At 41.3% G+C, this 13,078-nt stretch overlaps 1 protein-coding gene across 6 annotated transcripts in view; it reads left to right on the top strand.

The window, feature by feature from the left end:
- The window catches only part of HMGCLL1 (3-hydroxymethyl-3-methylglutaryl-CoA lyase like 1), a 107,807-nt gene extending 95,255 nt beyond the window's left edge, over positions 1-12,552 (top strand). For 5 of the 6 annotated variants that reach the window (XM_037894223.2, XM_043542383.1, XM_043542386.1 and 2 more), the window contains 2 exons: positions 4,988-5,113; positions 10,012-12,552. In XM_037894223.2, the coding sequence (XP_037750151.1) occupies positions 4,988-5,113; positions 10,012-10,113 (228 nt within the window). In that variant the 3' untranslated portion in view covers positions 10,114-12,552. The remainder of the gene's footprint in view (positions 1-4,987; positions 5,114-10,011) is intronic. The other variant, XM_043542384.1, reaches the window with a different exon arrangement.
- Positions 12,553-13,078: the final 526 nt, after the last annotated feature.

Below are 13,078 nucleotides of genomic sequence, written 5' to 3'. Positions count from 1 at the left end.
CTGATCTCCATCCCTACCCATGGGACATCAGCAGAGTTGGAACCTTCAGATCCACAGCACAGACCTCTACCACTGGTGCGAAGGAGTAACTGATAGTAAAAGTAGGCAGGTTTCAGAGTAGCAGCTGTGTTAGTCTGTTTTTGCAAAAAGAAAAGGAGGACTTGTGGCACCTTAGAGACTAACAAATTTATTTGAGCATAAGCTTTCGTGAGCTACAGCTCACTTCATCGGATCCTGGTGTACCAGCCATTTAAGGGGGATGAGACACACACTTTACCAGTGGGTTTCACAACCATTTGCTCTACAGCAATTGCAAGGAAATACTAGCCAAGTCCTTACCGTCCTGGGCTGGGTTTGCTCAGTGCAGATGGCATCTACAGAGAGCTGCCAGACTTAATCATCAAATGGTAATTTTCAAAGGCTTATAACTTGGCCCAATCTCTGTGGCTTTTCATTGAGAAAATAAAAGGCATCTCTCTGATCTCAGGGGTTCCCCAAGTTTCAAGTTCCTTCTCCAAATCATGGACCTTTAAGAAATATTTTATAATAACAAAACCTCATATTTTTTCAGCAACTCATTCTCGGAAATGGCTGAACCTATTTTTAGTGAACCTTACCAAAACACTTCAGCCTGAGGCAGAGACCTAGTGTGAAAAATTTCAGGTCTAGTGTTTGTTTGAAAAGTAAAAAGCAACTGAAAATAAGGTCTTACGATTTAAAGCGCGAGGCAACCGTAACTATAAGTGTCACTGCCAGATTTGTCTATAATAATGGGTCAGAGGCTATATGAAAAGATGTGTGCAAGAGGTTAAAAAGAACGTGCCATATTGACCAATGTTTTGCAGTTCTCTTTCTCGTGGCTTGGTTGAATTATAGTTTCTTTCGGGAGCAAAAACAATTTGTTGCTGAATGTATTAATTTCTCAAAAGTGACTGAAGCAGGAGCTTTGTAGATTTTAATGTAACAGTGACACCATGTGGCCAGTGGTGTATTGGGCTTTACATTTCAAAGCATTATTTTCTTGGTCAAACCTAAGCATTAGTATCACAGCAGAGAGAAAAAGAAGCGGAAGGAAAAACCAGAAAATGACAACTTTTGCCATGGAAAAGAGATGCAAAGAGTCCCATTTTATTGCTTTGCACTTTTAAAAAATATGTTTTAAACTGTTGAAATGCTAAAATAGTATCTGTTGCCTAATTACTCTTCTATTGAAACAAAATACATGAAACAAAATTAGCTAGACCATTCCATTCGGCTCAGTCATGGCATGGTCTCTTCTTAGGGAAGAAGTTCACAGAGGGGGCATTCTAGAAACCTTGGGAAACCCAGGGATCAGATGAATAATCAAGATCCTTCTAAATGTATAATGTCAGCACGCAGAGTGATTCCCTTTGTGCTGTAACCTGGGCCATCCTGATACCCTAGTTCATTTGTGAGCCCTACAAACTGGCTCTCCCCAATGACTACTCTGAAACAATGGAAGGGAGCTATAACAGGTTATAGCAAGATTAATTACTGGAAAGGTTTATGCTTGGAAATACTCCATTGATAGATGGAAACGTGCCACATAATAGCAGCTGCTCCCAGTTCTGCCTTCCGCAAGATATGCCCTTGTCCCCCAAAGCCGGAGGAGCCCCACATTATGTTGGAACTCCAACAAGGGCAAAACCTATCTTGGTGTCAGTGTGTTAAATTCTAATGTGGTGAAAATGCTGACAGTGGCCCTGCATTTCCTTTTATTTTTGTACGCGCCAAACGCTTGCCGTACCTGATAGGCTATGCATTTCCCAAGTGGAAAATGGATAGAGCACTGAACGAGCATGAGAGAGTTCAATTACTGGCTCTTCCACAGAGTTCATGTGCAATTTTTGGGCATCTCACACTGTGCCTCAAACAGTGTTGCCAACACACGTCATTATATTATTGATAGTTTTGTAATATTTGATATTGCTCTTAAAGGCCTATTTCTGGACCCAGGTGATTATGAATCTCAGTTTTCATTTACAAATAATGTTACTAGCTTGTGTGATAAGCTTGAAAATATTTTCAGAATCTCATGGTTTTAAATCTCTTTATTTAGTAAAGGCCAGACTAATGATTTTTCAGCACTTGGGGAATGCAGTATCCTCAACTCCATCTCTAAATGTGAGATGATAATACATTCCTACCTTACAGCAACAGATTCATATTTGTAAGGTGTTGGGACACTACAGTCAATCATTCAGAACCCTTCAAACCTGTTCAAGCATCAAACAATCCTCAAAGAGACTGGATCATGTACATTTTCACTACAGGACAAACTATTGGTTACACACATGCATGTTCGGATATAAACAACTCCGTGAGTGCTTGTTACAAATATTTGCCACAAAATCGACACAATTCAAACTCTCATGATTGCCTAGCACAATTTAATGCCTGTCAGCAAGTGACACATAGCATGTGCACCTTTTAAAGGTCTGCTATTGGCAGTGAATATGTTTCAAAAACTGCATGATCAGATTGCTGAGTTCCTTAACTCATGATCTCTTCTATTAACAGGGTAAATATTTTCCATGTGCTGAAGAAAAAGGCCTTGTTTTAAACACTTGACATCCACTTTTAGCCCTTCTTTTGGAACCCAATATGCCTTAGAAGAGCATCAAAAGAAAACAGTTTTGCAGCGGCTGAAGTTTACTAAGAAGTTACTGACTGAGTATAACTTTAGACTCTCTGTACGTGGACAGTATTTGCAGCAATGTTAACCCAAAAAATAGCCTTTGGTTTTTAACGCTATCAGAGTGAAAATTATATCTGTGTTTTGTGTCAAGATCTTGTGAATGGGCCACTCAGGGTATGTCTACACAGCAGTTAAACACCTGTGACTGGCCCCTGTCAGCTGACTCAGGCTCACAGGGCTTGGGCTCTGGGGCTGTAAAATTGCAGTGTAGACATTCGGGCTTGGACCCATCGTGTGGTCCCAGAGCTTGGGCTTCCGCCCAAGCTGGAACATCTACACCACAGTTTTACAGCTCTGCAGCCCAAGCCCAAGTCAGCTGACATGGGCCAGGCATGGGTATTTAATTACTGGGTAGAAAACCCTCAAGTCATGAGCTGCAGTGATTCTGGGCAGAAGCCAGAAAATTCATCTTGTGTGCTTGCCTTCAAAAAGAAAAACCATATGCAAGAGAAGATGGATGGATGCAGCTGCTGAGTCTACTGTTGTTAATTTTACAGACATCTTGTTAGAGATGTTTATAAATAGATTTTGAAGGATTACATTTTTATTTGTAAATGTTGGTAAACTTCAATTTCACCATACACAAACCGATGAAAAAATATTTCCATCCATCATAACTGAAATGTACAGCTCGGCAAAATAAGAAGAATGCTGCTTGAGAACTTATTAGAGTTTGACTTAAGGATAGTTACTTGGTATATTTTGACATGTTCAACTCCATGTCCTAATGACTGTTTGTTTATTCATAAATATTGGAACAATTTCAGCAGGAGAGACTGAGAGCGTCCATTCAAGCATATCCCATAGTCCAGTGATTAGGGCATGGAGGTTTAACTCAGAGGGGGGAAAGGGGGAATTGAATCAGGCTTCCCACGCGCTGGGAGAGTGCTCTAACTCTGGGCTAAAGGTGGTTGCTGTTATTTGGGTGCGGGGGGGGGGGGGGGAAGGGGATGTCTCTCTCCCTTGGCTTTTTGTGAAAAAGACCTTGGGGGCCTAACGCTAGGAGGGGGTTCACAGGAGTGAATGACATTAAATGAACAGGGGCTCTGGAAGCATGGCAGGTGTGACATCCATATGCTCAATGGCTGCTTTAAGTCCTATGGTGAACTTGTGGAAGAGCATTTGACATTTCTTCTGTAGCCTAGGGACAACTCTGTGAGTAAGGAAGAAAAATGTAGGAGTTCAGATCTTGTCTTTTCTAACTGCTGTTTAACATTTCCATATACTACCCTTATAATTGGCATGGGGAGGGCTAGATTCACAAAGGACTTAGTCACCTAACTGCCTCTACAGCAGTGGCTGTTTAGCCTCTGGGTCAATGAGGCCCGTACCCAGGGGCCCCAGCCAACTGGGGAGCCCCAGAAAAAAAAATCCACCACCAGGTGGCGGAAGCCCAGAGCCCTGGCCACTGGGTGGGCAGGAAGGGCAGGGCGGAGTGGAAAAAGCCTCCACGCTCTGACATCACTCCCCAGCAGAAGCACTGGGCGGGTGGGGTGGGGGAAGTCCCCAGTGTCCTGTCCCCGGCAGAAGCCCTGGGGCAGCAGGGGAAGTCCCAGCACCCAGACCCCCACTGCAGCTCTGGGACTGGAGGAGTCTTGCTACCTGCTGCGGCCTCAGGGCTGGGGGAGCGCTCATTCCCTGCTGCGGCTTGGGACCATGGCAAGGAGACAGAGCTTCTCTGGTCTTGGCGCCACGGGGTGGGGGGGGGCGGAATGGGGGGACCATGTGTGGAACAGGGGCGGGGCCCCAGGACAGGGCAGAAGGGGATGGGCTGTGGGTGGGGCCACAGACGGCAGAGGCAGAATGGGGGTGGAACCACAGGTGGAAGGGGTGGCAAGGGCCCCCCCCCCACTTGCTCTGACCCAGGGCCCCAGGAAACCTTAATCTGCCTATAGGCACCTAAATCCATCTTTTAGGCTCCACCAACATTCACAAAACCACCACAGCACAGATGCAGGTTACTTTGAAGATATAAAAAGTGAAGTTGAAACCCACCCCTCAAAAATAACTTTCATATCTGCCAGCATCATGCACTAGGCTGTTCTCTAGTCAGAACCCCCTGAGTAGTATCCCACAAAGATCCTTGCACTATTAAGGACATCAGGCCTGGGCGCAGTATATGGAATGCCAATTAAAGAACAAAGCCCATTGGTGACAAATGTATCCTTATCTTGTATTACCAATGGTAACTACTGTGTGCTGGTTAAAACTGTAATTTCTGAATAGCACTATGTGATAATGTTGCATTTGTATCTTATTGTTTTCCAGATGGGAGTTGGTGTTGTGGACTCTGCTGTGGCTGGATTAGGTGGCTGTCCATATGCGAAAGGTGCTACTGGAAACGTAGCTACGGAGGATGTTCTATACATGCTTAATGGGTTAGGGATAAATACGGTAAACTATTGCACATTTATGTTAGCATATCTACATTTCTTAAAACTGCCAGTCACTGTGTGTTTGACTGACATAATAGTGTTGCTCTCAGGGAGCTATTTGTTGTATCATTTACGAAGATTATGTTTGATTACAATGCACTGAGATTTGTTCCTGAAAAGCCCTTGAATATGATACACAATAGACTGGTGAGAGAGAGAAGCCTGCTGAACAGGCAGGCTTAACCGCTGAGGAGGCTGAGCCAGCGCTGACTGATAGCAATGGGAGTCTTTCCACTGACGTCACTGAGCTGTGGATCAGGCCCATAGTGATTATGGGACTAGGCAGAAGTTTAATTCATCTGGCTTCATATGTGAAAAATAAAATTGTGTCTATGGGCCGCCAGTGTGATATGTCCGTGAAAAAAGCTAATGCAGTCTTGGGATGTATCAGGCAAAGTATTTCAAGTGGAGATAAGGATGTGTTAGTGCCATTATACAAGGCACTGGTGAGACCTCATCTGGAATACCATGTGCAGTTCTGGTCTCCCACGTTATAAAGGATGAATTCAAACTGGAACAGGTACAGAGAAAGGCTAGTAGGATGATCCGAGGAATGGAAAACCTGCCTTATGAAAGGAGAGTCAATGGGCTTGGCTTGTTTAGCCTAACTAAAAGAAGGTTGAGGGGAGATATGATTGCTCTCTATAAATATATCAGAGCGATAAATACCATGGAGGGAGAAGAATTATTTAAGCTCAGTACCAATGTGGACACAAGAACAAATGGCTATAAACTGGCCATCAGGAAGTTTAGACTTGAAATTAGATGAAGGTTTCTAACCATCAGAGGAGTGAAGTTCTGGAACAGCCTTCCAAGGGAAGCAGCGGGGGCAAAAGACCTATCTGGCTTCAAGACAAAGCTTGATAATATGGAGGAGATGCTATGATGGGATAGCCTAATTTTGGCAATTAATTGATCTTCGACTACTAGCGGTAGATATGCCCAATGGCCTGTGATGGGATGTTAGATGGGGTGGGATCTAAGTTACTACAGAGAATTCTTTCCTGGGTGTCTGGCTGGTGAGTCTTGCCCACATGCTCAGAGTTTTGCTGATCGCTATATTTGGGGTCGGGAAGGAATTTTCCCTCAGGGCAGATTGGCAGAGGTCATGGGGGTTATTTGCCTTCCTCTGTAGTCTGGGGCACTGGTCACTTGCTGGAGGATTCTCTGCACCTTGAAGTCTTTAAACCATGAGTTGAGGACTTCAATAGCTCAGACATAAGTTAGGGGTTTGTTACAGGAGTTGGTGGGTGAGAGTCCATGGCCTGCGTTGTGCAGGAGGTCAGACTAGACAATCATAATGGTCCCTTCTGACCTTAAAGTCTATGATTCTATGATACACAATCTTTAGGACTGACCCGTCAAACACGGACTCATTCAATATCCCTTCAAGCCACGTAAAACCATCACATTATTGTTCACAAAGGTGAGTTATGTGATGGTGAGATTAACTCGCCCCCCGCCACCCCCAGCTGAAGACCAGTATGTCGTGTGTGACACTGAGTTTCTACTAACTGGAGCAATAGGACACACAATTTGACTTTGGAACACAGACGCAAATGATAGCATAAAAAACACAGTCACTGTGGTTTCAGATCTAGTATGGCACACAAACTGTCCTAACTGCCTCCATCTGTGGTTCAAGATTATCTCTTTTATTTCAGTCTGCACACAGGAAAAGCAGTTACAAAATTTTCTTTGAGGCACCACCTCATACGCCTGTGCATGCCTTTGTCACCTCCAGACTAAACTACATGGTGCGCCTTGCATAGGGGCACGTCTTGAGACCATTCAGAAAATGAAGTCATGGAAGAATGCAGCTTTCTGTTTATTAAGTAATGGTGCACACAAAAATCACATTACACCTGTCTTTCATGAACTGCAGTACCTCTCAGTTGGTTTCCAGAAGTTTAAGGTGCTGATTTTTTATCTATAAAGCCCTAAATGGTTTGGCATCTTACAGCTTGCCTTCCATTTGTAATCTGTGGAGATGCTCACACTAAGAATACCCTGGTTTAAAAGAGGGGGTGGGGATTAGTCTTTGGGGTGGTGGTGAACTACAGATGTTTCTTGATTAATGTTCTAAAACAGCAAAGTCCTTTAGGAATGAGAAGGGACGTTTGGCTTCACACTTCTTGGGCAAAACGCCCATTGACTTCAGATTTTGCCCATATAATATTTTACTATAGCCTGTCCAGGGGAATTATTCAAGCAAAAATATTCAGCAGAGCCCATGACCTTATGAAATTGATCTGTTCTCAGGTTTTATGATATGGGTCACAAACCTTTCGAGCAAATGTATCAGTAAGTAAGTCTGAGTCATCTTAAGGGAGTTTAACTGGCACTGTCTTTGTATTTGGTCCTAAATATTTACATGGAATCCTGTGAAGCAAAATTTCCAAGTTTCTCAAACATCCCTCTAAGCTGTTTCCAAAGTGTGTCCCCTGCTGCAACAGAAAAAAGTCCATTGCCCTTCCACCTTAGCCGTAAAGAAAGAGAGGATGGTTATGGGCCCAGGTTGAACAACCATTGCTCGGATAGGCTCTCATCTTAATGTGTAAAGATTCTAGTCCCCACAGAGTACATATTTGCATTTATTTAACTACCCTATTCTGCAGTGTGGGCCTAATAGTCTGCTAATATTTCACTATTTTTATATGACAGCACATATTTAATTTATATATAACCAAATGTTTCTATTTGCCCAGAACTGGTCTGTTTTCATTTCAGCTGTGTCCTCATGCTCTCATTTTGTTGACTAAAGTCACCCAAAATGTGAGCCAATGGATGAACTGCTATTTGAGGCTTTGTTAGTGCTCTCTCTCATTGGCCATGTGCGTCAGAATAGTAATTAATGGTTATTTTATAGTGTTCTCCAGAACGATTAAACAACATGATAATGTGAAGTGAATCTGTAAGAGTCTGTCCACAAACATGTTGCTCGGTAGTACAATGATAAATGGGCAGTTCAATGTCACACATGATTAATGGTCACAAAGGTTTCCAGCGAGACACGCACTTTATGCAAAGAAACAGTTTTTATATGGTTCAGCTATAATTATAATAATAGTACCTGCTCTTATGGTGCCTTCCCTATGCTTAACAAACAGTAAGCCTCAAAAAACTTCTGAGAATTGCCATTTTATAGATGATGAAGCTGAAACTCAAGGAGATTATAGTCCTGATCCTAACAAGTGCTGAATAAGAACTGATTTACTGGAGTCAATGGGAGTTGTAGGAGTTTGGCTTCTGGGCAGAGATGTTTCGCTTCTTGAAGGATCAGGTTCTATGTCACTGCCCAAAGTCACACAGAAAGATCATGGAAAAGAAGCAGACTGGCTGGTACTTCATGGCCCTCAAGGTATACAGTCATCTAGTTTAGGCATATGGCCAGTCCCATAATCCTCCTGCACACATGTTGTGTGGGCAGCAAACATACATATATGCATTCTTCTGTATCTGCCCTGAGCTATATTGTCCTAGCTCAGAGATCCTACATGCACCCATCACTGCCCTTTCTCTCCTCTCTGGCCTTCACACACCTTTCTGTGACTCATGAGAGTAAGGTCAGAGTTTTGCCCTCTGTGTGTAAACCATCTCTTATGAAGTATGTTGGTCTTACAATATAAATGTAAAACAGAAAAATGGGCATTCGAACAGCACAGGCTCTAGACTAGACACTCCATGCAAAATGTGCATGTTGTTTTATTTCACACATCTAAGCATGTGTTTCTTGTCAACACCTATTGTACTATTAAATATTCATTGCAGTGTTGTGAATTTGGGATGTTCTTCGTTTCCACAGCAACCTGCCCACCCAGTCTAGCTATGATGGCATGTTTCTTATTTCTGTTAGACATAACAAAGACAGATGGTGCAAGGCTGATTGTAACTTTATTCCAGTTAAATATGGCTTTTTGATTAAATGGAAATTTCCATGAGACAATTTCCATTTTTGTTGAAAATTTTCACTCATGGAATTGACTATTTAAGGCAAAGATTAATGCAAAGCATGCAAGTAAATAGGCTAAAACAGGATGTGGATGATTTAAGGGACTGGTAATGAGGCAGGAAACATTTTACTTCTTGGTCAGTGATTTTATTCTCCCCTAACTCGATAGTAACCAAAAATTACCAATGTTTTAGGGGCTCTCTCTTTTTGTTTGGGTTTTTTTTTTAGCCGATGTAAAATGAGTTGTTTGTACAAGAAAGAATGTGTCTTAGCCAGGAGAGATTAGTCAGTTGTGATTCTCCATACAATTGTAATAGTAATATAAATTGTAATTTTCTGTAGAAGAGAGAATCTCCCAGGAAGAGCTGATCGTTATTGTAGAGGTATTGGAATGTATATGTTATGTTATGGAACCCCATTTTCTGTAACTCCATGCCATTTTCCAAATCTGTCAATGGGATACTTTTCTTACAAATTTAAAGCTTCAAAGAGTACAATGAGAGGTAAACAAAGACATGTTTATATGAATTATTCCGCAATTTCATTTTGAGATGTATTACTAGAATCCCTCACTATTCCCCATTTTTTTTAGTACGGGGAATTCTTTGCAAACTGATAGAATCTTTCAAAATGGGGGAAAAATGTAAGTGTGACTATTGTAGTAAGCATTACAAGGCAGGCCCTCACCTAGTGTAAGTCGGCATAGCTTTACTGACCTCAGTTTATTTACTCCAACTAAAGAGCTAACCTTTTTTCTTCAAAATAAAAGATTGGATTGCAATGAAGAGGGTTTCTTCTCGAAATTACAGCCCCGGAGAGCAGTTCACTAGTGACATAAGCATTATCAATGTACATATTTTAATACTATGCATTAAATTAACTACTTTTCTCTCCCCATGTTTTAGGGAGTGAATCTTTACAAGGTGATGGAAGCTGGTAACTTCATCTGCACGGCTTTGAACAAGAAAACAAATTCTAAAGTTGCACAAGCTTCCTTCAAAGTTTGAACTGTAAATTAAAATGTTCTTTCTGCAAATTAATTCACATGCAATATGTCTTGTCCAAGAGCATTTATATAAAGAAAATCAATTGCAAAACCTTTTCAGTCAAGAAAAGAAAGCATGCTATAGCTGTTCTTTATTGAAAGAGTAACTGTGCATTAGAATAATACATCTTGCCAAATGTTATTTTTGGGAAACAATACATCGTTGCAAATAATAAATATAATGTCTATCAATACAAATTCATGTACTTGATACTTTTAAAAGTAAGGAAATCAGCACTTTACTGTCTATTTAAATGGCCTTTTAGCTTGCTTTAGACAAAATTAATTACAGTGTTCCACAAAAAGTGAATACATTGTTACTTCTTAATCAAGCTGACTTTTAGTACAGTACAAATATTTGAAGTAGTTTATGAGATCCCACATTGTGTGTGGCCTGGCTATTATGTGTTTTATTTCTCTGAATCTCCACTTTCCATTTGCCAAGTCAGTTATGAACGTGGAACCCAATCTAAATTTACTGTAAGTACTTTTTAGCAATAGCACTTTTGTATTTTTACAGTGGTTAACATCTGTTAAGTATATGAATGACTTTGTCTTGTTCCAAGAGTTTGTGACAAATGGCAGCCTGCCATATCCCCCAAATCTAGCGCAACTCTCATATTTGTTAGAGACATTAAACTCATTGTAGTTGCCTTTTTCATCAGCTGTTTTTAAAACCTGATTAATTATATCAAGCAATGAAAAGAAGACAGGATATACTCTTTAGTGTAACACTGTGTGGGTGATTAGATTTTTGTGCAAAAGCCTTGTGCACCAGTTGGCATTTTATTTTATGATCCCCGATCATCATCCCCAGAAATACAGTTTCTGTGATAATGACACCCATGACTGACTAGTTTACATAGAGAGAGCCATCCACAGCCTCCCTTTAAGCTCTTGTGAATTTGGTACTATACCTGGAAATATCTGAGTGCAACATGATGCCAGTGAACTGCACCATCATCGGTAAATCAGCAATGGACAATTTAAAATAACAGCCTCATTATTTCTGTAACCTGTTCAAATCATCCATGAAACTACTGTAATCTTCTTGCCTGCATCCGATGAAGTGGGTATTCACCCACAAAAGCTCCAATACGTCTGTTAGTCTATAAGGTGCTACAGGACTCTTTGCCGCTTCTTGCCTGAAACATCAGTTCTTTTACTGTGTCTGTCTATGTAGCCTTCTTCAGTCTTTCATTATGTATCTGCTCTTGATCCAGATTTCGTTAGAAAGCAAGCTCTTAACACAAAAACCCAAAACCTGGACTATGATTTTTTCCCCGTTGACATGCACTCAGCTCTTCTCGGAAACATGAACGTTTGGAGAAGGATGAGATTGAAAAAAAGTGAAAGATTTACTTGAAAAGAAAGAAGGTGGGATCACAGTTGTCTGCAGCCCGACTCTGTCAAACGACAGCACTCTTACGTGTACCATTATTGCAGTCTCTGGGGTTGGGCCATGGTCTGAACAACTTGATTATGAGACATCCAGGTTGTCAGCTGATGTTACATGTGGTTGGAGTTTGGTGGCTACTACTCTCCAAATTATTTTGCCCAGGAATGGGGATTGGAGACAGAACAGTCATTGTAGAGGTCTTTCTGGCAAGGGCTGGCTTCCTGAGGACTGGGTGGACTATTGCTTTTTTCCAGGAGTTTTGTAGCTGCGCTTCTCTGAAGCAGGCATAGATTATTTCCATTAGTAGTTCGCATAGTTGTTCTTCACTATCTTTTACCAGCCTGGATCCATTTCACAGACTGTGGCTTTAATATTTTTCAGGGCTACCTTGCTTTGGCGTCAGATACAATTCAGTCTTTACAGGTGGCTGGAAATTGGCCTTGAGCTGGCACATTTATATGTCAGTTTAAGAGCTAACCAGACATCATTGAAAATAAGATTCAGGAAGGAGTTGTAATATGAGTGCTTAATCCAAGGGTTCCAAAACCAGCAACACTCCCACCCCCCCCGCCCCAAATGTGGGCTCATGAACAAGTCTGGGGGTGGTTGTGAGCGTCTCTCCTTACTTTATTGCTAGACGGGAGAGATTGATAACATTTACTCACTATTGTAATATGGGATCATAGAATGCAGCTTGAGAATCACTGAGGTAGAATTACTACTGTTTTGATCCATGCTGTAGAAATAAACCAATTCTACGATAAAGGGATAGTTTATGTATAAGATATGCCTGTTTTCTCAGAGGGTTATTTTAAGGGGAGGGAGTGTGGCCTCATAATCAGATATGTGGTCTGGGAACTAAGATTCTGTTCCCAGCTGGGTCACTGGCTCACTGTGTGACTTATCAGGTTGCTCACCTAGTGCTGAGAGGTTTTCATTAATTAATATTTGTAAAGCAAGTTGAAATGTTCAGAACCTGAATAAAAAAAGTATCCAATCTGAGAACTGTCCCAGCAACATTTCCCATGCTTGACTTGTTAATTATTTTTATTTATGCATTTATTTATACTATAGTTACTAAATGGAAACATTTTTTCTTCCAATCTCCCTTCTCAGTTAACATCTGCCATCATGATCCTAATGTCCGAGCAGGAGGGCATGATTAAAACCAATGTTAATATAGCCCTTTGGATCACCCTCCAGAGACATGGTATATTTGCTGAAGAACAGTCACCAGCACGGCTGTACTGGTTAAATACACCTATTATTTTGCAGTGCATGGCATTAATCTTAAAGGTGAAATAAAACATATCTAAATGTTTATTGAAACAGATATGCTGACGTATTACGACATGCTAGATTCAGCAATCGCAGTTAACTAAGTCACACGTAAGGCGTTAGTAAATATCAGCTGTCACTCCATCACATACTCTAATGTTTACTCTGGTAAGGTGTAATCCATTCTGAGTGCATTTGCCTGTGATTATCTTTATTATCAGTTGTTCCAATCTGCTTTAATGGAAAACGA

The sequence above is a fragment of the Chelonia mydas genome, chromosome 3 (assembly GCF_015237465.2).
Source record: "Chelonia mydas isolate rCheMyd1 chromosome 3, rCheMyd1.pri.v2, whole genome shotgun sequence".
In the NCBI taxonomy this organism is placed as follows: Eukaryota; Metazoa; Chordata; order Testudines; family Cheloniidae; genus Chelonia; species Chelonia mydas.
The sequence above is the reverse complement of the archived record's forward strand: the minus strand, read 5'-3'. Positions and strand labels throughout refer to the sequence as shown.